Here is a 22,855-nt window from a genome sequence, read left to right as displayed (position 1 = left end):
ATTAAGGCTTACTTGGCGGAGTTGTGAGGATTAGTCGAAATAACGTCTGTGGACCTTAAATAGAGATGTTTGGTACAGAATAAGCACTCAGTGAATGGAAGCCACTGCCCTTGCATTTGGCCAGCCCCAGGAAGCCAGGTCAATCCTTCCTTTCCCATCCTTGTGTCCTCAGCCAGCAGAGTGCCTGGCACATGGAAGGCACCCCTGTGTCTGCCCAAGTAAACTTCAGTGAGCGGGGAAAGAAACCATACCTTATAAAGATGGTGCAGTTTTCACAATTCCATTCCATCTGGAGTTTGGGCCATAAATCCAAGCTCAATACTTCTCATCATTGTGGGCAGGTTTCTCTGCCAGGCTCACAAACACCCAGACACACTTGCTTTGGTCGTTAACAGTTTATTATTGGCACACTTATCAGTAAAGCATACATAAAATACAGCTGTTTTATAACACACGGAGCCACTGTGTCTTTACATGTATAGAGGAACATATTAATATGCAAATGGAAAAATTAGTTCTTTTATAAAGTTTCACATAAATACACTGGAATTGCTCCCAAAGAAAAGTCCCCATAAAAGAACTAGGTTAGGGCTTTACAAAATATTATACAGGAAATATACTATGAAAAGAAACAACAGTTAACTCAGATACAAAAAAAAAAACCACAAAAGAGTTTCAGATTTATTAAACTGCCCACAAAATTAATGGATTACATGGCTTAAAAATATTTGGATCAACAGAAATTTTACAAACGCATACATTCTCAGGGGGCCAAGTGCCTTTCTTTACATAAAAATCTGCCTTGGTGTCTTTGATGACAAAAAGACGTTTCTTGTTTCAGCACTCGGGCTCGATTGAACCAACTCAGGCTTGAGGACCAATTGACATTAGCTCGGCCATAAATTACCCTGCTGGGCCCTCTTAGCTGTTACCCATTGAAAGAAAAGGTGAAAGGGGAAAAAAAAATAAAGGTACATTTAAATTACTTTCCAAAAGTGGATTTTTTTTCTTTTCTTTTTTTACTGAAACAAGAAACTCTCAGATGCAAGTCAAAAAGCAGAAAATATTTTACAATATTAAAAAGTCTATCTGTAGTTGGGTTCGGCATAGAATGAGATCCTGAGCACTGAGGGTTTATTGACAGTATGGCCTTCGTTGGATGGTTGGGTGGGGCGGCGGGGGGGGGGGGGAATGAAATTAACAAACGTGGTTAAAACCGAGCCAGGAGAAGCGCTAGCGTTTGTTCTTACTTTAATTACGATCAGTGCCAGTATCTGTGTTACCTGTGAAGGCCTCCAGGGAGGGGTCATGGAAGTTTATTGGGAATGATCCTCTCAATTAAAAAAAAGAAAGAGAGAAACTCATATCACTGTGGTTTAGAAATCGGTATTTGCTTGGAAAAGTTTTAATGTCTCCTCCTTCCTCTCCTGTGCGTAAGGATCTGAAATAGTGGGTGTAACCCACGGTGGCTATTGACAGTGGATTCTGGAGCTGGTCAATCTTACTGGGAAGCTTGGGGTGGGGGGTTTTCTGATTTGGTCTCTTGAGTGGCGGGAGGTTTACTGTTCCATGGGCTGCTGTTCCCCAGGGCGGGTGAACTGGTGAAGTCTTCCTCGTCGTCCATGCCGTTGGCCGCATCATACTGCGTGTTTTCTAATCTAGTGATTAGCCTTTCGTCCTCGTCCCCAAACTCACCTCCCATCAGAGTTGGCTCTCCTACCACCATCACATCCTGTGAACAGCAGCTGACATTATTACAGGGAAACCTTGGGAGAGAGAAGCTCAGCTTAAAACACTAGTGGGAGGCGCTGGGGGATCTAGGCCAGACACACTCGTGTCCTGTACACCGGGGTCAAGTCTCAATGTCGGGGGGCCAAGACGCATATTGGATTTTTCTACAGGAAATAAACATCGCCTCCTGATGTGTAACAACCACGCGAGTTTATGTCCTTAGTGCGCAGCCTGACACCGGAGAACGAGCAATGCTAGCAATCTGCAGAAATAAAAAAATGGATTTTTCAAAATTAAAAAAATCCACGCTTTTCAACTTGCCGACACTGGGGACTCTTGAGAGGGCTGTGGAACCTTCTGCTGGGTGCTTTGCAAGACCTCCAGAAATCCACCACTTTTATTTAGGGCCTCTGGATGGCTTTGGAAACTAGCAGCCAACACGGGGAGGATGCAGTTCTGCAATAGTCATGCAACTCATTCCAAACGGCATTTTCTCTGTCCCAAGGACGGTATACATTTTAATTGAAGACAGATCTCTCTTTTCTGTACTCAGCCAGGCCCGTTTATGCAGCCGATATCCTTGACATTCTGCTACTTAATTATGGTAATTAATTTAGGTAAAGTTTTCGATAAAAACAATGTTCACACTGATTTGACAATTTGCATAGCTAATTAAGTCATTAGCAAAAACCTGCTGATTGCCAACAAGCCCTGAATTTACCATCTGTTATTCCATGGTGCCTGTCACCTATCCCCACACAGGCAACCCCACCACCAATCTGGGCAGTAAAGAGAGCCAGTCTGTCCAGCTGGTGCCATAAAAGGAAGATGAAGAGCGCTAATTGTAATTACAATGATGAAGCCAGTAGTCATCAGAAATGGAAGCATGCAAGAAGAATCCATCTAATCACTCCTTTAAGTACAAATTGTCCTTCCATGCAAACAAGGAAGCCACCTACTGTAGCTGGGAGCTCTGTGGAGGCCACTGCTGCAGAAGCACGGGGACAGGGGAGAAGGACACATACACAGGGCAGGGCTCTGGCCTCTCTGTCCCAAGGGGACCCTATGGGGTTGATGGGTGACATGGGCATGGGACAGGACACCTGTCAGGTGGATCCTGCTGGGCGGGCTCTGAGCAACAGTCTACTTAAGAGTGCCCGACTGCCATCAGCCTCCACTGAGGCTGGAAAATCAGGGCTGGCCATATGCTTTTGGAGACGTAAGTATGAATTTTCTGATAGGGAGGCTAATTTGCCTTGACAGCTGGGTAGACATTCTTTTCACTGGGGCAAGAGAGGCTTTCCTGGAGCAGTATATTAGTGGAATACTGCCTGTGGTCAGGAGAGGGTCCAGCAGCCCCGCCAGGGTCCTTCTAGAATTTTGAAGGTGCCAGTTGAACAAATCCCTTAGTGACCACCTGATTTGTTTTGGAATGGAAAACCTTGTTTGTTTGACTGATCGATTCTCCTCGAATTAGAGGGGAGATAAGCAATAGGTTTCACACTGTGTTTTCAGACTAATCACTCTTGTGAATTGATAACAGTGATGTTAAAGAGAAATGCCCCAGATGAAGCAAATGCCTAAAATATGACCTGGGAAGACTCAGCAATCAAGGTACTGGCAGGATATTCAGTTGTGTGTTTCCAAGAATGTACTTATGATGCCACGAAGGGCCAGACATGACACTGACATGTAGGAGACTCGTGAGGACTCTTAAAGTGAGATGCAAAATAGACACAGACTCCGAGTGGCAAGAATGCTGACAGGATTTTAAATGGAATGTGGCCTCCACCTGACCCATTGGGGTGTTGGGGATAAAAAAGTGTTACTTCGTCGTGGGCAATTAGGAGACCGCGCTTACGATCAGGAACAAAGGCAGGCGGGAAGACCAGGTTAAGATGGGGGTGGAGGACGACATGAGGGTTAATTCCACCAAATGACCTGTGTGTAGCACACTTTGAAGGGCTGGGGAAACACATGCATGAGGTGTCAGGGGGCAGGAGAAGAATGTTAGAAGCGACATTAGTGGGTCTGCATTAGTACTGTGAGTCCAAGGTCATCGAGAGAGGCTGGGAGAATGGGAGGTTAAGCATAATTTGGAAACAGAAGAAGCCAATTTAAGCGTGATATTAGCAGAGACGTTCTCAACACGTCAGATGCCTTCATTGTATCAGAAAATAACAGTCGTTCCAGAAAAGTACTATGAAAATAGTGATTTACATCACTTCAAATGGGGCTTATACGGGCTCGTAATAGGTTTGGTATATCTTTGTTCCAGGAACGGCTGGAAAAGGTGTCCAGGCATGGATATTTTGGAGCATCCTAAATTTCAGAGAGATGCCACATTTGCCTTACTGATTATAAAACGTATCCTTAGCCAGATGCATAATCATGCGTGTGCATGTGTGTGTGTGTACACGCATGTGTGCATGCGTGAGTGATTAAATGATGGCAAGTTACAAAAGAGATGTGTGCTAAGGACTTCATATGCACGTAGATACCTGAGGCCACTTACACAGTTACGAACACCGCTCTACCTGGCTCTTCTAAATCTCTGGGCTAGGATAGGGGTTCTCGGCTCAGGAGGGCTTGGTTTGTTATCCTCACACAAAATGAGCAGAGACATAACATACATTCTGGGCTCCCTCTAACTAGGGGATGTTGGCACCATTTTCCCCACACGCCCCACATCTTTAAAAGTCCCCCCCCCAACATTCAACACTGGTAGTGAGAGATGCATTTCCTTCCCGTCCCTGCTGTCTTGTGTGTCCCACAGGAGGCGATATTGGTCCATCTGAGAGTAACCCATATGGTCTCAACTCCCCAGGAAGCAGACCTCTGCTCCTCGCCAGAGGCCTGCAGGTGCCACCAGCTCTTGCCCGTGTCACATCTTCTCACTAATCCCCCGTGCAAGGACCACCAACCTCTGAGGAGGACTGGAAGTGACTCCTTTCAGGGCCCCTCAATGCTTCTCCTTAAATTGGCCAGAAGGGGTCACTGCTGTTGAATGACACAGGTCTCCATCCCTCCCAGGGTTGAGGCTGCAGTTCGGGATCGCTCCTAGCCCCTGCTCATGGAGTGAGAAGCAGAATCCAAGGATTAAACCCTAGCCCTCGCCAGACACACACGTTGCTGCCGTGGCAGCTGTGCGGACCACAGCCGTGGTCGTGGTAGCACACCCGATCTGTACATGCCTTCGGACAAGGCAGCTAAGGCCTGCAGGTTGCATTTCTATTTAAACAGGAAAGGGGTGCTGGTCATTCAGGAGACAGGGTTAAATAATGTGGTCCCTACAAGCCAGCCAGGGCTTATCGTTCGATGTCCATTCAGCTGGAGGACATACAGAAATGTACACATTTTCTTAACCTGGATGACTTCCCTGTTTCTCTCAGCCATCTCTAAGTTTTACTTAATGAAAACATCCTTGTTTGCATGGCGGGGATAGTGCTGAAATTCTACTCGCACTTTCTAACGGCGCCTTGTTCTTATCCAAAGGGTCTCGACTGATTAAAAACCCTCTTGACACAGGTATCTTCCACCAAAATGCAATTGCAGGTTGGGAGGACAAGAGCATAATGGAGTAGAAAAAGTAAGGTGCTCTTTAAAAAATATTGAAATGATTCCGACTAGGCCAGTTATGTCAAAATACATGGATGTGCATGCTGCTATTCTATACCCATGGCAGACATCACTAATGGATGGCCCACCAGACCCAGTCCAGGCCTCAGAATCTTTCTCAATACTGTACCCTGTGAGCTGAAACCAGGAGTCTGAGCTGGCAAGGAGAGAGGAAACCTCTTTATCACTTTATTAGACAGTGAGCTCTTCAATGACAGAGCTTGGGTGGGTCTTTTTTTGGTTTTGTTTTTTTTAAATCTTGCTATTACCAACACCTGTATAGTGTGGGGCACATAGTAGGAGCTCAGAAAACACTTGTTGAACCAATCTGAATTCTTGCAGCCTTTAAGTAACTATGTCAAAGTTCCAGAAATCTCTGGAATGTACTTTCATTTGTTCGTGGAAACTAACAAACGTTAGTTTCTAAAACTCCAGAATTAGATGAATAAATGGGCTGCTTGTGTGCACTTTTGGGGTTGATTTATTTATGCCTGGCCATTTTTTTTCTATGCATTTTCCCATTTAACCAGGAGTGGGTATAACTTACTGGCACCTTAATAAAAAGACTCTGTTTTTCTCCTTTGATTTTTTTTTTTTTCCTGACTCTTCTGGGGTGAAAACTCAGTTCAAAAAACAGAGGTAACTCTGGTATTTTTTAAGAACTACAATCCCTAGCAGTCTTAAAATGAAAATGGCACCTATCCCACAGGCTGGCCACTTTCTCATGACCTTTTCTTTCTAATGCAACAGGGATGACAACTGTGTCCTCTGTCTGTGGAGGACAAGAGGAGAGGCCAGGTAATTCTCAGGTACTGATGGGGTTGGTTTTAGCCAGAGAACTGACCAATGGAAAATGGGAGAGAGTGGGTGGGGGACAGATTTGAAAGACACAATTAGAAGTAAGTGGAGAATCCCCTGGAAATGAAGGTCTGCTCTCACATGGAGAGAGATGGTGCAGGATCAGAAGCAGAGGGTGAGGCCCACAGACCAAGAGAGGGGAAAGAGTGAGAAAGAGGGAAAAGGTAAAATTGCATGACTTGAGAGAAGTTACAAGAAAGGGCGCATTTTTGAAGACATAGTGTCTAGAGGGTGCCTATGAAGCACCACGAAAATCCCAGGATTTGAAGGATAGTCAAAAGCCTGGTGAGTGTGATGTGACAAGGGCAGCAGAGAAGGAAAACCCACAAGTCATCGTGGTGGGGAGAAGGGGCAAGAAATGCTTAAAGACACATGAGAATTTAAAAGTGGTCTAGTACTGGGATGAGGAAGTCAGAGACAGGAAGGAATCAGGCAGAAGGGAGTAAATTGAGGAAGAAAACATCGGAGGTGAAGAAAGTTCCCGCCCAGTTTACCCTCTGTGGGGTACCCTCTTTGGAGTTCAAAGAAGCCCCCTTCTGAGTGGCCCATTTCCTTTGTCAAGACCCAGAAATGAAAGAAAGGGGTCAAGAGGTCGAGAGAGTTGAGACCAAACCAGGGGCTGCGCCTCCCCCTAAGCTAATGAAATGGGAAAGCGAAATCCACTGAGCTGCATTTGTAGTGGCCTGAGTTAATTACCTGAATCTTAAAGTAAGAGGGGATGCCCATGTCTGGGGGGGTCGGGGGGCAGTCGAAGGACAATCTGGAGCCTTAGTGCCAGGAGCTAGTTTTCAGGGGAGCACGGGGTCCCGGTGATGGTGCTGAGAGTCCCTTATATGCCACCAGCACCCTGCTAAGTGATATTTTAATTAAACCTTAAGTGACATATCTCCTGTCTACGACTCTGAAGCCTTTTTCATTCCGGTCCCACTGCAGCACAGACTCTTCATATTCCTTTCTAAGTCCCAGTTTGTTGGGGAAGGTTTCCAGGACAGAGCTCCTCCCCCCTCCCACCCCTTGTCCCTGCCTTCCCCTCCCCCGCCCCCCACCGGGCCCAGAAGGTCATTGCAGCTAAAAGAGACTTTGCCATAGGGCCCCTGGACTCGGGGAGACGACAGGCAAAGGCAGGATTTCAGCCTAAAAGGAAAGCGAGACTTACAGGTACCTGACTGGACAGACTCAGGTTGGCAGCTGGCGCCTTCTTCTTGCTGCCCGTGCTGTTGGCGGTGTTCCCAGCGCCGCTGTTGGAGGTGCTGCTGGTGGAATTTTTTCTTTTTCTCCGTTTCGTTGTCGGTTGCCTTGTGGGCTCTGCTGCAACATGAAACATGGAAGGAGGGTCAGTGCCAGGGTGACCACCAGAATACGGGCCCTCCAGGGAAGCCGTTTTTTGTAAGTTCAAAAGAGTAGGACTGTTGATATTTTTTCCACTTCTTTTAACTTGACGAAACCTAAAAGAAGAAAGCTGCTGATTTATTTGTAGCACACAATGACTGAAACTCTTTTCTTCAGTATCTTGATAAAGTGATTTGTATTTAATTGTTCTTCCTGATGTCATCTACTGTGTGTGTGTGTCTGGAAGCTCTAAATATGTCTTAGGGTGAGTTACACCACTACTATAGTTTGAACTTAAAATATTATTACCATTATGAATTTGGGGCAAAAAATATTTTTGCAGTCTACCCTCTTTTTATAACAAAAGGAGGGCTCTGGGACTCCTAGGGAACCTCCAGGTGTTGAGAGAAGTATGAGCTGAGCTCAATTAAGTGAACCAGTGAGTTACAGCAGCACCTACTGGCTAAGTGTCATATTGCAGCCCAGCTCTATCGCACGCTGAAATGTTGAAAAATTGGCCAAAAAATTTGTGTGGGTTTTTCCCGTAACATCTTATGGAAAAACCCGAAAGAACTTTTGGGCCAACCCAATAAAAAGAAGAGGAAGTGTCCATCCCACCAGCCATTGATGTGTAACTTAGGGATTCTGAAGCTCAGTAGAAATACCCATGCTTTGGATCCTGGTGTCTAAAAGATGCAACTAATTTCAAAATTCCTAGGGAAAAAATATCTTAGTATGCTACAGCCAGCATATTAATGAAGAGAAGCTAGACCTTTTCCAGAAAGGTCTGTTTAGAAATAGAAAAAAAATATTTTGGACCTGAAGGATGAGGCAACATCTTAATGGAAGTATAGGGACTCATGGAAATGTGTAGTAAAAAGAATATTATTTATTTATTATGTATTATGAGCATGACTCAATATTTTCATATTTTTAATGTTTTCTATGTCATTATTTTATATTCACAGCAACTCTATTAACTAGGTACTATTATAAATCTTTGCTTTGAGAATGAAAAATCTTCAGAAGCCTGTTCCAGGCAGTTACTAAATGAATTGGAAATGGCATGTAAGAGCATCCTTTTTGCTAACCCTATTCTAGATCCAACTCTGATGGAGAGAAGGTAAGCCAGGACCATACTGGAACTAAGTGAGGTAACCTTGTAGCATTTTCTTGAGGCATCTATACTGCTTCTGATGAACAATGGGGAAGATCTCCTTGAAGGTCATTTCAAAGACCACTTAGTCCATCACGTTATCTCTGACTTTTGATGAAGTAGGAGATTATGTTTCTATTTATATAACATATTTTCTTTCATAAATATTTTATCTCTAATGTTTAAAGAGTTTCATCAAAGGGCCTAACATCCCTATACATAGAGAGTTATGGGTGCTTATTCTGAAGGTTATGGAAACAGGAAACAGAATTGTTCCAGCTCATGGGGCTAGAGGAGAGTTGAGAGGTACATTCTAAAGTAAAGCAAACACCCAGCTTTCCCTGACAGGCATCTTCTTCCTTTGACTTGAATTGAAATCGGCTGCTTTAAAAAAAAAATTTGTACTTTCTCATGGAATTTTGGGGAAATACACCTAAATGGTATGCTTTGGATTACTCCCACTGGCAGTAGGTAGCTGTGGTAATAGAGTCACGAATTGAAGACATAAAAACTTATTGTGACATAGGGGCCTCCACTGACTAGCTTCAGCTAACTTTGGCAAGTTACTACTTTAAATCTCAGGCCTATTATATCAAATGGGAATAGCAAGAAATACCTCATAAGGTTGTTGTGAGGATTCAGTAAGAGAATGGAAGGTCTGAGAGGGCTGCGATTTGTGACTATTTTCATGTAGTATTATACCCACAGTGGCTAGAGCAGTGCCTGGCACCTAGTAGGGGCTCAATAAATAATTATTGAGTTAATGACTGAATTAATGAATAATATATGAATTATATGTGCACATGTTGCAAAATAGGTGTTCAAAGCATTTAGTGAGCGAAACTTTTTCCTATGAACCCTTATTGGTACTGAAAGAAAATAAGGCCAGTTTACGCACATTTAATACATCTGAAAAATAATGTTCTAAATGTCTATAATTCCTGTAAGATGGGGATGCAACTATTCTATGTAAAATAATGCTCATTTTTCTCAGCTTTCTAAGTATGTACTTGGTTACATCTGCTATATTCACTTTATATAAAACCCCTGGCCAATTACCAGCAGAAGGTGACCATTATATTTTGTGATTCAGAAGGCTATGTGCCTCGTGTTAATAGTTACTCTTTATAAAAATAATTTTTAGCGAATGGATACGTTTTGCTTTTATGATCAATGAGGCTCGACACATGCCTGGGGGTGAAAATGTATTAGATAGAAGGACAATTAATGGTGACTGGAAGCAGTAATTTCAGAACCCCAGCAGGAGACTATAGTATCTAAACTACATTCTAGGGAAGTGAGAGAAATGGGGTCTTTTATGTATCCTTTTCATGATCAAAGAACCCTTTGATATTATATACCTTAAAAAATAGAGCAAAAATATTTATTTATTTCCTTCCTCCCTTCCTCTTTCCTTCTTTCCTTCTCTCCTCTATTCCCTCCTATTCTTCCTTTCTTCTTCCTCCCTCCCTCCCTCCCTCCCTTTCTTTTCATAATTTCTACCATTCTTCAAAGAACAAACAAAATCACAGTAAGCCATGAGCAACCACCAGTCTTATCCAGTGGAACAACCACTGGACTGGAAGACAGGAAACCTGGGTTCTGATTTCGGCTTTGTCAATATTTTCTTGGTAACGTTAAATAAATCAATTTCCTTCTGTGGGTTTCAGGTCCTAATCTAGCAAGTGAGGAGACTGTAGAGGATGGTCACTAAATCTAAGGAGGATGTTTGCCCTTCACAAAGTCAGTGTCTTTGGGTCCAATATCATGGTCAGAATATCCCTTATAAACTACTTTGCTGATACATTTATGATCACTTCCTTTTCACGTGCCTTCATCCCCAGAAGAAGCCTCAGAAAAAGCATGTAGACGGAGAGTGAAGAACAAAGTCGTACCTGGTGGCGCCACCATCCGCTGCCACTTCTGAAACAAGCAGGTCTTCAGGCAGTCTCGTGGACTGAGGTTGTAAGTTTTATGTCTGGACATCAGTTCCTGCATTGGCTCCAGTATTACACACAACTGCAAGGAGTTCAAAGACATCGGTGTTTTACTACTTGATAACATTTGCATTAAATAATGTTAACAGCTGGAATCCAAAAGAAAGCTTAAAGGTACTTCACCCCCAACCCCGGGTTTTGATTTTCTCCGTATAAGTTTGGAGGAAAAGAAATATTACCAACACTTGATAATGCCCACTTAATTTACTATCATTTATAATATCATATTATAGCTGAGTGTGGTTTACACACACACACACACACACACACATCCCCACACATTCTGTACTGACTGTTGGGTGGATATATGTGGTTCTAGTCTGAATTGAAATGATTCTCTCGGGTTAAAGAAAAAAGCTCTTTTCCATGGAGCGCAGCATGCTCTGATTTTGACTCTGGTCTCTGCTGTAGTTCCTGTTTGTATAACCACACACTGTGAGTTACAATGCTAGTTTATGTAGATTATGTGGCAGTGAAAGCCATCCTTTAAACTTTGGAGAACAAAGTGGCAACTACAGGTATGTTTTTGATCCTAATTCTTATAAAGGGCCATGAAGAACACTATTTTATTTTTATTCATATACTCATTTGTATTTTACACAAGATGAGAATGTCAGTAACATATGCTGACTTTCATTCAGTGTGGGAGCTTTTTCTGTGGTTCTGCACACGGTCGCCCTTCTTCTCTCCATTAGTTAGGTCTTTCAGCTTTACTTTGGTCCAAGACCTCTGATGACAAAGATTAATGAATGAAATAAGAAGGTAAATTCAGTTAGGATTGCCTTGGACTTTTTGAATTCCTTCTCATTTGGAAGCTTTTCAGAATGCTGCTGCATTGAAAGAACTGTTGCTAAGAGGGCAAAGACCAAGACCAGGAACAATGCATCCATTGCTGTTTCAGTTACAGCTATACTAACATTGGCAATGCACCTTCCCATGTGGAAAAACGTCATTTTATTATGAAAGGCAGATGTGCAATCCCCATGTTCATGGGGCCATCGTTTTTCCTACTCCCTTCCCTTCTGCCATTTCTCACTTGAGTATTTCCCTAGAGTCCACACTCCTTATTGTCCACTGGTTCCCTCTACCTGGAATTCTTTGCTCTCCCTCTTCCTGGCTAATGCCCACTCATCCTTGAAGGCAAAGTTCCTTCCTCTGTTAGGCCTTTCCCCCCGGCTCTGCACCTCTCTCTGTGAGGGCTGAGTTGGATGACTCTACAGCTCTCCCATAGGACCCAGCCTTTTCTGCTCTACAAACTTACTCATTTACGTTTTGTAACCATCGGCTTCCAAGTCTCTTTTCCACTCAGCTTTGAACTCTTTGAATGCTGAGACTATGCCTTTTATCTCTGTGTTCCTAGATTTGGCTCAAATGAATGGATGCATTTAAGGAGTGATTCTTAGAAAGACTGGAGGACCTTTCTATGCCAATGTTCCTCAAAGTCTAAGGAACACTTCCATCAGAATCAGAAGAGTTGATTATTAAAAATGCAGACTTCCAGACTCTGCCCTTTCTGTTTCACTGAGTCTGGAGGTGGGGTCCTGAATCTGTATTTTAAAAAAGCATTCTCCCATCTAATTCTGATAAATATTACCCAAAATTGAGATCCACTGCCCTGCATATGCTGGGCTTTAGAAGAGACAAATATAGAAGCAAGACATGCACAAATCCCCAGGGGTTTCCAGCTCAAATTCCCCTCTCTTCTTATCCCCCCACCTCACTTTTCCACGCCCTTCCTCTCTTCTCAAGTCTAGGCATGATAATCAAAATTGCCTTCATCTAGAGAAATTTCTCAGCCCTTTTTACCTATCGATGATCTAAACTTTGCTAGAACCACAAACCCCATTTATGGGCCAACTGTAATCTCCTTCCATCTGCAGTTTCTTTGGAAGAAGAGACTAAGATTTCAAAGCCTGAACAACACAGGTGCAATGTGAGCCAAAGAGACAAAGCTACTGGACCCTAGTGTATCAGGCTGTAAAGTAATGAGATCTGGGTTAGTTATGATGCATCTTCAATCTTGTCTATCTTCTTGTTTACTTTGGAGTCCTTTTTGAAATGTTAATAAGGAAAACCCTGTGAAAGAGGGAGGGTTACTATGCAATTAAGTCCGTATTCCAAGACTGCAAGTGTGTATTCCTCTGCTAACAACTCCACACTGGAAATCAAAGTATGTGCAAATTACAGACAACCTCAAGTCTTCCCCTGTCACTCATACCAAATGGAGTGAAGGATTCCACAATCATCTCTACACATAGAGATAAGAATGGATTATCCACCAAAAAAGAACCACTGCTAGCTTCAGACACGGTCAGAAGATGTTTGCATCTATTATTAAGCTAGGGCAGTAAGAAAAGCTTTCAGAGAAATTCTAAAGACTGGGAAAACTTTTTCTTTTAACTAAAAATGTTATAAAGGTTTTAAAACCATTTACTTTTTGTCCATTCCCATTCTTGAGCAATTGACTTACAGTGGCTATGAAATACATGGATGGAGTGGGACAAAACATGGACTTAGAAATCAAGACATCTAGGTCTAGATTTTGAGTCTGTCACCAGATGCATACCCTTGGATGAGCCACTTAATAATGCTGGGTCTCAGTTTCACCTGTAAAACCATACCCATCTTGTATATTGTTTGGGAAATTTGAGATAATACGTCTTGACACATAAATTCAACAAACAGATATTATGATTACGTATTAGCAAGCACAGCACAGATTGCAAAACAAACCACATTTCTATTACTTTAAATCAACAAGCATTTATTGAGTTTTCTCCTAAGTGTCAGGCCTATTTGGACCTAGAAAGGATTATCAGCATTGCACATGCTAGGAAGTGGGAGAGTTGCGTTTATTGTGAGAACTCACGAGCTCATTTTCTCCTTCTTTTTTCCCCAGGTACCTTTCCTCTCTGGGTTTTGGGCAACACTTTTTACCGGTGCTAATCCTCAGGATTTATCCCTTCCCCTTTCATGTAAAAATATCTTCCCATTGCTGTAACCCACCCCAAAGGAATTTGCATCTCTGAATGCTAATCAGGAATCCCCAAAGTCATTTTTCTTCCAGTGGAGGGGTACTGGGCTGGAGAGACAGCCCACCCCTTATTCATGTATGCAAATGAGCCTCCAGCTCTGGCGCAGAGATGGTGCCTTTGCCAGGCTGCATGCTGTAGGTGGCAGAACTAACTCAGACAAGAGCCTGCCTTCTCCCGTAGCAAGCCAGTGCATCTTGGCAACAGCAAAGGCCTGGGGCCTTATGAAAGGAGACCAGGAAAGTTCGGGGAGTAGGTTCCCTCAGTCACTAGCCAAATCCTTCTGGAGCCAGGATTCCTGCTCCCCCTGAGGTCTCAGACCCCCTTGAGCATCTGGTGAAGGCTATGCAGCCTGTCTTCCAAATTTTATACAAAATATCTGGAGGTTTATGAACACTCTTACACTCCCATCCATTGATTCCAGGTAAAGAGTCCCCTGTTTGTAATATATATGATCCGGGCTAAAATATAGATGCCTTTGCCCCCGCCCTACACACACACACACACACACACACACACACACCTCACTCCAACCTCAAAGGCATATTAATGGAACTGAGCATAATAGCACAGCGTCCTTTGATTTTTAAAGAACGATTTTATCTGTAAAGTTGTGTCTGCTACAAAGTTCCCAGTGGACCAGTCCCTTTGCCTGAAAAGAAAGGCCTCAGACAGTGACATCTGCAACACTGCAGCATCATGAGTGAGTTTGGTCTACACCTGCCGGGGGTGTTGGAGGTGTGAAAAGATTTCGATCTAAAATAGAACCGGAGGATAGGAAACAGAGACTCCCAACCTGCCCTCAGAAGAAGGGAACTTAAGAAGTGAGAGACTGATTTCCCATAAGTACTTGATTTAGAGATGATGGAAACTTACTTCCGGACCAGTGAACAGCTGCCAAGAATCCATCCACATCCTCAAGCCAATGAACTTGCTGCTGGGACTCTGGCTGGACCTCCCTGTCTTTGCACTCCTTGTCCATAAATACAGCCCATCCCTAATCCTCAAGAGCTGGCTCACAGCATGTTTCCTTAATTGCAGTTCCTCCGCTATTCCTGAATAAACTCAATTTCTGGTCATTTGAGCTTGCCTCAGTTTACCTCTTTATTTGGGTTGCCTGAAGATACCAGGAAGAATCCCAGGGCACTGTGCAAGGTGGCAGGAACCAGCAAGGCCTGAGACCTCTCTTTGAATAGGAAGCCTCTGCCAGGTCCACTTAGAATCGCAAAGAAAACCACTGCCCATTGCCCATCCTGGCAAAGCTCTGAGGATGCCTTTGGGCAGATTTAGTGAGAGTTTTAGGCTAGGCTTGCTCTCCTTATGCTTCCGACTTCATTTTCTGGGATTCTGGCCCAGCACTGACCCTTTGGTATGAAACCAAAACCTATAACCACAATGGTGACTTTCTGAGTGAGTGAATGAATGGGTGGATGGGTGGATGGATGGGTGGATGATTTAACAGATATCTTGGCCAGATTTATAGCAAGGAGTCATTTGCTAGTAGCAGACAAATTGGGCATTGTCTTCTGGGCTTAGAGGTGATGAATTTGTCCATTTGATAAATAACTGATTGCCTCCTCTTTGGAGAATGCTTTGTACATGTGCACATGTATATACCCAACTACTACATGTCCTGGTTGGGCGGGGACATCTTAGCTCAGTCCCAGGACTTCTGTCTTTGTTCATAGTAACAAAGAACCTGGTAGATCTAGACAGTATGTTATTTTGTTTTGTTTTCATCTGACAGTTCTCCTGGAGAAATTTGATTCTCCTTAGCTACACACCCACACTTTTTCTTTTTGCTCATCTCCTGGCCTGAACCCAGGAGTGGGTGATGCCTGTCAGAGTTGGCTCCGGCCTAAAAAGCTGATGCCTTGGGGTTGGCATTTGGCTAACTCCTAAAGCTGGGTCCTGACCTCCAACATTTAATTCAGTCTTTTCCAGATCATGGATGACATACTCTGAGCTTGAACCACTGACCTACTCTTTGTATATAGGTTTGTCCAGGGTTACTGTGTCCATAGCAGCTCAGGCCTTTGCTCATGTTGTTCTTGCCTTGAAGATCTTCTTCCCTCTTTCTCAGTCATCTCAGCCGGATATTGGCAAGCTACAGCCAGTGGGCTAAACATGGCCATGCTTATGTATTGTCCAGAGCTGCTATTGTGTTACAATGCCACAGTTGAATAAGTATGACAGAGTCTATATGACCCACAAACTCCCCAAATATTACTATCTGGCCATTCACAGAAAGGTTGCTGACCTCTGTCCTAAACCAATGCTACTCAAAGGAGGTCGTCTGCAAACTATTTGTTATGTGTTCTTTATCGGATAAGAGCTTGAGTTAGAGTATAATTCAGTTCATTGCCTCTTTCATTAAGAAAGTCTTGTGTCAAAAATAACTCAGATGAACTAAACAATGTGTTCAACAAGGTAGTTGCTTTACATTCCAAAACAAGTTCCTTATTTTGGTGTGGATCACTAACTGATCCACAGTCTGGCACTGGTCTGCAAACCATATTTGAGTCATAAGAGTATGACCATTAAGGTCCTCCATGGTCCAGCTGAGATCTCACATCTGTCTCTGACCATCCCCACCCACAAAGGACTCCCAGAGTTAATATTTGCATTGGGAATTTTTCTTTCTTGTGGACTTGTTTCATCTCCTTATCTATAGCAAGCCCTATTTTACTTTTCTCTCCCTCTTATTTAACACGGTATTAGGAATACTCAAATATTTGTTGAGTCATAACTTAATAATTGCTGTGGAGTATCTAAACTATGTTTGTCCCTGGAGTATGCAACTGACATATATCATTAAGCCTCACAACCTCCTGGTCCACTTTTAACAGGTGAGAAAACTCAGACTCAAAGCCAGTAAGTCACACAGAGCTGATATTAAAGAGTGTGATTCTTATACTGTAAAGGTTATACAACCATCTGAAGGGCAGAAAAGAGGTTCACAGTCAAGTTTGCCTGACTTCAACCCTGTGCTCCTAACTCCTCACTGCTCTGTTGTCTAATTCTCTGAATATGAATGGCCTAAATCTCTGCTAAAATAACAAGTTCCAAGGCTCTCCCTGTCTTTTATATTGTTCCTTGCACATGGTATTGTGCAAGGAACAATATACACAGAGAGGTGTATCTATACACAGAGAGGTGGGTGATACAGAGGGGTGCAGGCTTTGGAGCCAGATTCATCTGGATCCAAACCCAGTGGCTAGTCTGCCATTTACTAGCTGTGTGTTCTTGGCCAAGAATTTCAGCCTTGGAACTTCCCTAGTGGCCCAGTGGTTAAGCATCCGCCTGCCAACGCAGGGGACACAGGTCCAAGCCCTGGTTCCAGGAAGATCCCACATGCCACAGAGCAACTAAGCCTGTGCGCCACAACTACTGAGCATGTGCTCTGGAGCACGCAAGCCACAACTACTGAGCCCATGTGCCTAGAGCCCATGCTCTGCAACAAGAGAAACCACCACAATGAGAAGCCTGTGCACCACAATGAAGAGTAGCCCCCGCTCGCTGCAACTAGAGAAAGCCCACGTGCAGTACCAAGACCGAATGCAGCCAAAAATATAAATAAATAAATAAATTTATTAAAAAAAGAATTTCAGCCTCTCTGAATCTCAGTTTCCTCATCTGTAAAATGGAGATACTGATATTTATCTCTGAAGGTTTGAAACAATATCTGTAAATCCTTAATGCAATGCCTGGACCAAGGTCAGTGCTCAAAAGATGGAAGTTGGTATTATGATAAATACTGGTTGCACCAGTGGTGCAGTTTCACTGAGCCAACACAGCAATGTGTGATGTGATTGGTTAGTTGCTCCGGGAAGTAAATCACTTGGTCTCCTTGAGACTTAGGGGGTCTAAATGCTGTAAGGGTTGGTCATCAGGCCAATGGTCCATGGCATTTTAGTAGCTAATGTCTCTGATAATAATCCATTTTTAGAATTCTGTGATAAATACAAAATGTTCAAATCCATAAACCAGAGTCCTTTTTCTTTTCTTTTTCCCCCAGTAACCTACTCTTCTGGCTAACTCTGAATTAGAAAGATATCAGAGGATGGGGATGATTATAAACAAGCTCTTATCTAAGGGTGAAGGAGTCTCTCCTAATTAAGAAACACATCACAGGGCCTCCCTGGTGGCGCAGTGGTCGAGAGTCCGCCTGCCGATGCAGGGGATACGGGTTCGTGCCCCGATCTGGGAGGATCCCATATGCCGCGGAGCGGCTGGGCCCGTGAGCCATGGCCGCTGGGCCTGCGCATCCGGAGCCTGTGCTCCGCAACGGGAGAGGCCACAACAGTGAGAGGCCCGCATACCGCAAAAAGAAAAAAAAAAAAAAAAAGAAACACATCACAAAAAGAGATCTTGTATTAAAACAAAAGAAAAATATAACATACGGAATCTAAAAGGAAAACAAAACAAAACAAGCAGGTAATTCCCCTAGAAACAGATAAGAATGAATAACAGGCATCCACATGAGTAAAACCCACTCTGCCTCCGAGGAAGAAAAACAGGAGAGGGAAGGAAATGCTTTCCCTGAGAAGCTATGCAATTCCAAAACATCAGATTATGATTTGGGTTTATTTCCTGATAGGATTAAAGGTAGATTGATTGTCAAATTCAAAACATCCTCTTTTTTATCTGAAGATTCAACCAGGGGAGCCTTTGCCTTTTCTCAATTGTTTTGCAAATTGATTACTCAGGGAAGTTATCACATCCAACCCTGGAGATTGGCAGCTCTCTCTAAGCTCCAGGAGAGGAGGGGGTATAGTGAGAACCATTCAGGACTTGGAGGGACCATCCTCTTCCAGAGCAAGGAGATGCATGCGCGTTTCAATATCTATGCCTTGATCTCAATTTTGAGGCTGCAAGGAAGGACGCCTATGCATGTTCACTGAGGCCGCTGGCTGCTTTTCTGACCCACCCTCAGGAGAGAAGCGTTGGGCCACTTTCCTGAGCTACAGAGCCAAGCTCACAGTTGTTTTCGGCAGCACCAGTCAGGCCCATGAAGAGATGGTTCAAGGCCTCCAATGCTCGTTCTCTTTCCTTCAGACCCATGGACTTAATCTCTCTGCCATGTCATTTGGTACGGGCACCCCTTCCACAGTGCTCTGGTCATTTGCCTTCCTACCCTTAGACCCACCCCCTCCTCCCAGCTCTGTACTGCAGGGGAGAGACCCCTGCACACTATTTCCCAACTTTTTTTGCCAACTGCCTTGGGTGAGCTTTGGCCATTTGGAGGCACCAGGAAAGATTGGAGGAAAGTGGGTTGAGTTATTTGGCTAGGGTTGCCGTAACAAAGTATCACAAACTGGGTGGCTTAAAACAACGGAAACTTATTTCTTCTCAATTCTGGAGGCTAGAAGTCTGAAATCGAGGTGCTGGCAGGGCTGTGCTCCCTCTGAAGGCTCTAAGGAAGAAGACTTCCTTGCCTCTTCCAACCTCTGTTGGCCCTGGAGATCCTTGGTGTTCCTTGGCTTGTGACTGCATGGCTCCAACCTCTGCTTCCGTCTTCGCATGGTCTTTTCCCCCATGTCTCTGCATCCTCTCCTCTTCTTACAAGGACATTAGTCATTGGATTTCCAAATAAATTCACATCTTCAGGTTGCAGATAAACATGGATTTTTGAGGGACACCACTCATGGTACCACATGGGTAAAGAAATAAGTAAGGGTATTTCTTGTCCTTTCTGTGGTTCAGATGGCCTCTCCAACAGCTGTCACCAAGGCCCACTATGGTGCCAGCTTCTATCAGGTGGCCTGACAGTAACACCTCATATGCAGGGGACTTACTGTATCTAAAATGTGTGTGGAGGCATCTTGTGTAGGGGTTAAGCATGCAAACTAGTCTCTGGTTTGAATGGCAGCTACTTAGTAGATGAGTGACCTTGGGTGAGTTACTTAAGCTCTTAGTGTTTGAGTTTCTCCGTCTGCAAAGTCAGGACAACAATGGTACCTAACTATTACATTGTTAGGAGAAACAAGAAAATCCACTTAAAGTATGTACCTAGGTTCTAACATATGGAAATTGTTCTATACATGTTTATTATGATGGGGGGATAATCAGTCTGGGCAGGGGGCAGGTGCTTCATGGAAGACATTTGGAAATTTGTCAGAACATACCTATTAAAATTTCATGGATGTTCCCAGCCCAATGCACATATACACATATACGCACAGCTTAATTATTAGATTTTGGTGGTACAATGGATGTTTAAAATGTTCAGTCTTTTTTTTTTTTCTACTCAAAAAATTTTTTTAACGTCTTTATTGGAGTATAATTGCTTTTCATTGTTGTGTTAGTTGCTGCTGTGTAACAAAGTGAATCAGCTATATGTATACATATATCCCCATATCTCCTCCCTCTTGCATATCCCTCCCACCCTCCCTATCCCACCCCTCTAGGTGATCACAAAGCACCGAGCTGATCTCCCTGTGCTATGCGGCTGCTTCCCACTAGCTATTTATTTTACATTTGGTAGTGTATATATGTCTATGCCACTCTCTCACTTCATCCCAGCTCACCCTTTCCCCTCCCCATGTCCTCAAGTCCATTCTCTACGTCTGCGTCTTTATTCCTGTCCTGCCCCTAGGTTCTTCAGAACCATTTTTTTTTTTTTAGATTCCATAGATATGTGTTAGCATACGGTATTTGTTTTTCTCTTAGATGCTGGAAAAAGGAAATCAAAGTGTAGAAAAGTATAGAAGAAAAAATTAAAATTATGCATTTGTCATATAAAATTAAGCCAAGCATAATAAAAATGGTAAATAAAGAAAAAAAATGTTCAGTCAACATGCCTTTCCTGTAAATAACTTGATTTTATCACTGAGCCATTGCCACAAGTATCCTATTCATGTGTTCTACCAGCGTCTCTAAATTCTAGGGCATAGTAGCTGGAAAGTTTCCAAAGGAAAAAGGAAAAATCTGCGTGGAAATATCCCACAATCATTAACAAATATCTAAGGAGTGCTGTCTGTTCCTAGAGGGCTATGAGCAAATTTCAGGTAAATTTAAAAAATTCTTGTTGAGCAGTTGTGCCCTCAGATGAGTCCGACGCTGAAAATGAAGGTCAGTGGCTCAGAATTACTCTAAGTGCCTCTTTATTGTCTGCCAGTGTATTAGATAAGGTTCTCCAGAGAAATAGAACCCATAGGATGTATGTATGTATGTATTTTAAGGAAACAGCTCATGTGATTGCAGTGGATAGCGAGTCTGAAATCCATAGTTTCCATAGCTGGAATCTCAGGCAGGAGTTAGTGTGTCAGTTTTGAGACAGAATTCTCTCTTCTCCAGGAAACCTCAGTTTTGTTATTAAGACCTTCAACTGATTGGATGAAGCTCACCCCAACAGTACTCTATTTTACTTAAAGTCAGCTGAGGGCTAGACGATAACCAAAGAAAAACCAAATGCAAAATATCTTTACGGCAAAACCTTTGATTAGCCTTTGACTAAATAACTGGTACTATAGATGCTACGAACTGAGAAGTGACAACCCCACCACCAAATTCCTACACTGAAGCCCTAGCCCCCAATGTGACTATACTTGGATATAGAGCTTTAGGAGGTCATTAAGGTTAAATGAGGTCATAAGGGTGGGGTCCTAATCTGATAGATTGGTGGCCTTGTAAGAAGAAGAGACCTCAGAGATCTCTCTCTCTCTCCACATGCACACACTGAGGAAAGGCCATGTGAGAATATAGCAAGAGGGCAGTCATCTGCAAGCTGGGAAGAGCACTCTCGCCAGAAAGTGAACCCTGCCAGACCTTGATCTTGGACTTTCCAGTTTCTAGGACTGCAAGAAAACAGATTTCTGTTGTTTAAACTACATAACCTACGGTATTTTGTTAAAGCAGCCTGACTGCCTTAGGTCTGCCTTAAGCCACAGAGAACCATCATAGTTCACGACACTGTAAAGAACTGGAGACCTAGGCTGTGTCCTATTATTTTATTTTTAAAAATATTGTCAAGCACCAACCAATGAGTCTAATGTTTGTGGATTGAATGACCCCTTGAATCCATGAATAAGATAGAATGGAAAACAAAAACAAATAGGCGATCAGACATCAGAAAATGGGTCAGATCTTGCTTCATCCACTTTGTAATTATAGTAACTTGGGTAGCAGGGATGCAATGGTGAAATGGCAGACACAACCTCCCTCCCTTGAAGCTTACTGTCCAGATGGGAGACAGATGATAAACAAGAATTCCAAATGGGCTGGATATTGTAAAGGAGAGGGGCAAGCGATGTCAGGAAACATTGCCAGGAGGAACTGATATTTAAGTTCAGAGCTAAAGAGATGACTTAGAAATCAGCCAAGTGAAAGAGAAGACAGCCAGGACAAAGGTCAGGGTGGACATCTCGGATAGAGGAAATACATGTGTGAATGCAAGAGAGAACACAGAATTAGATACCGCAGAATGATGGGATTAGTGCTGACTTGTGTGAGCTACAGCAGAGAGGCAGGCAGTGGCCAGACTCGTCAAGGCCTCAGATTCTACCCCATGGGAGCCGAGAGGTGCAACTGATGTGGCCAAAAGGATGCTGTGCGTGACGAGCCCTCCACAAATGCCACTAAGCTGAACGCCGAACTGCAATATGGTAAATATCATGCTGTTCTTTCATCCACGTTTCCCGAGCGTGAGGAAAGCCTCATCGACATTTTGACGTGATTGGTAAAACAAAAGCACCAAATATCCCCAAACACTGGCTGCTCTGTCTCCAAGCAGTGGCGACTGTCCCCCAGGCCGACCGGTGCTGATCGCACCACTAGGGGCATTTACACTTGTCCACACTGTTCCTTGTTGGAAATAGGTAGTTTTTGTAACATGTTGGTTATTTTTTCCGGGGAACTGAGAAACTGTGTAGTTGCAAGGAGGTAATGTTTAAGTACTAGTGTTTATGAACGGGGCCTTACAATCCCAATATTGTGAGTAAGGGAATTTGGATTTGGTCCTCGGGAGCTGTCAAGTGACAGTTTCCAAGGAACATGGCTATCTTGTTCATGCAGTTATAATCCCTCCCGAACATTAACTGCGTGCTTATGTTTTTCTCCTGCTCTGGTGTAAATACCCACAAGGCTATTAAAGACAGCATTGTGTTCTGGAGTTTGGAGCAGCATCCACGTGG

General features: G+C 43.4%; 1 protein-coding gene across 7 annotated transcripts in view; it reads right to left on the bottom strand.

Annotated features, from left to right (window-relative positions):
• Positions 1-409: 409 nt before the first annotated feature.
• The window catches only part of LDB2 (LIM domain binding 2), a 402,280-nt gene continuing 379,834 nt past the window's right edge, over positions 410-22,855 (bottom strand). The window contains exons 6-9 of one of the 7 annotated variants that reach the window (XM_060084518.1): positions 10,588-10,711; positions 7,364-7,515; positions 4,656-4,798; positions 1,663-1,732 (exon numbers count right to left, since the gene is read on the bottom strand). In XM_060084518.1, coding sequence (XP_059940501.1) covers positions 4,694-4,798; positions 7,364-7,515; positions 10,588-10,711 — 381 coding nt within the window. In that variant the 3' untranslated portion in view covers positions 1,663-1,732; positions 4,656-4,693. Of the gene's footprint in view, positions 1,733-4,655; positions 4,799-7,363; positions 7,516-10,587; positions 10,712-22,855 lie in introns of all 7 variants that reach the window. The other 6 variants (XM_060084687.1, XM_060084601.1, XM_060084176.1 and 3 more) reach the window with 6 other exon arrangements.

The sequence above is a fragment of the Mesoplodon densirostris genome, chromosome 1, assembly GCF_025265405.1.
Source record: "Mesoplodon densirostris isolate mMesDen1 chromosome 1, mMesDen1 primary haplotype, whole genome shotgun sequence".
In the NCBI taxonomy this organism is placed as follows: Eukaryota; Metazoa; Chordata; class Mammalia; order Artiodactyla; family Ziphiidae; genus Mesoplodon; species Mesoplodon densirostris.
Note: the sequence above shows the minus strand (reverse complement) of the source record. Positions and strands in the feature narration are given on the sequence as shown.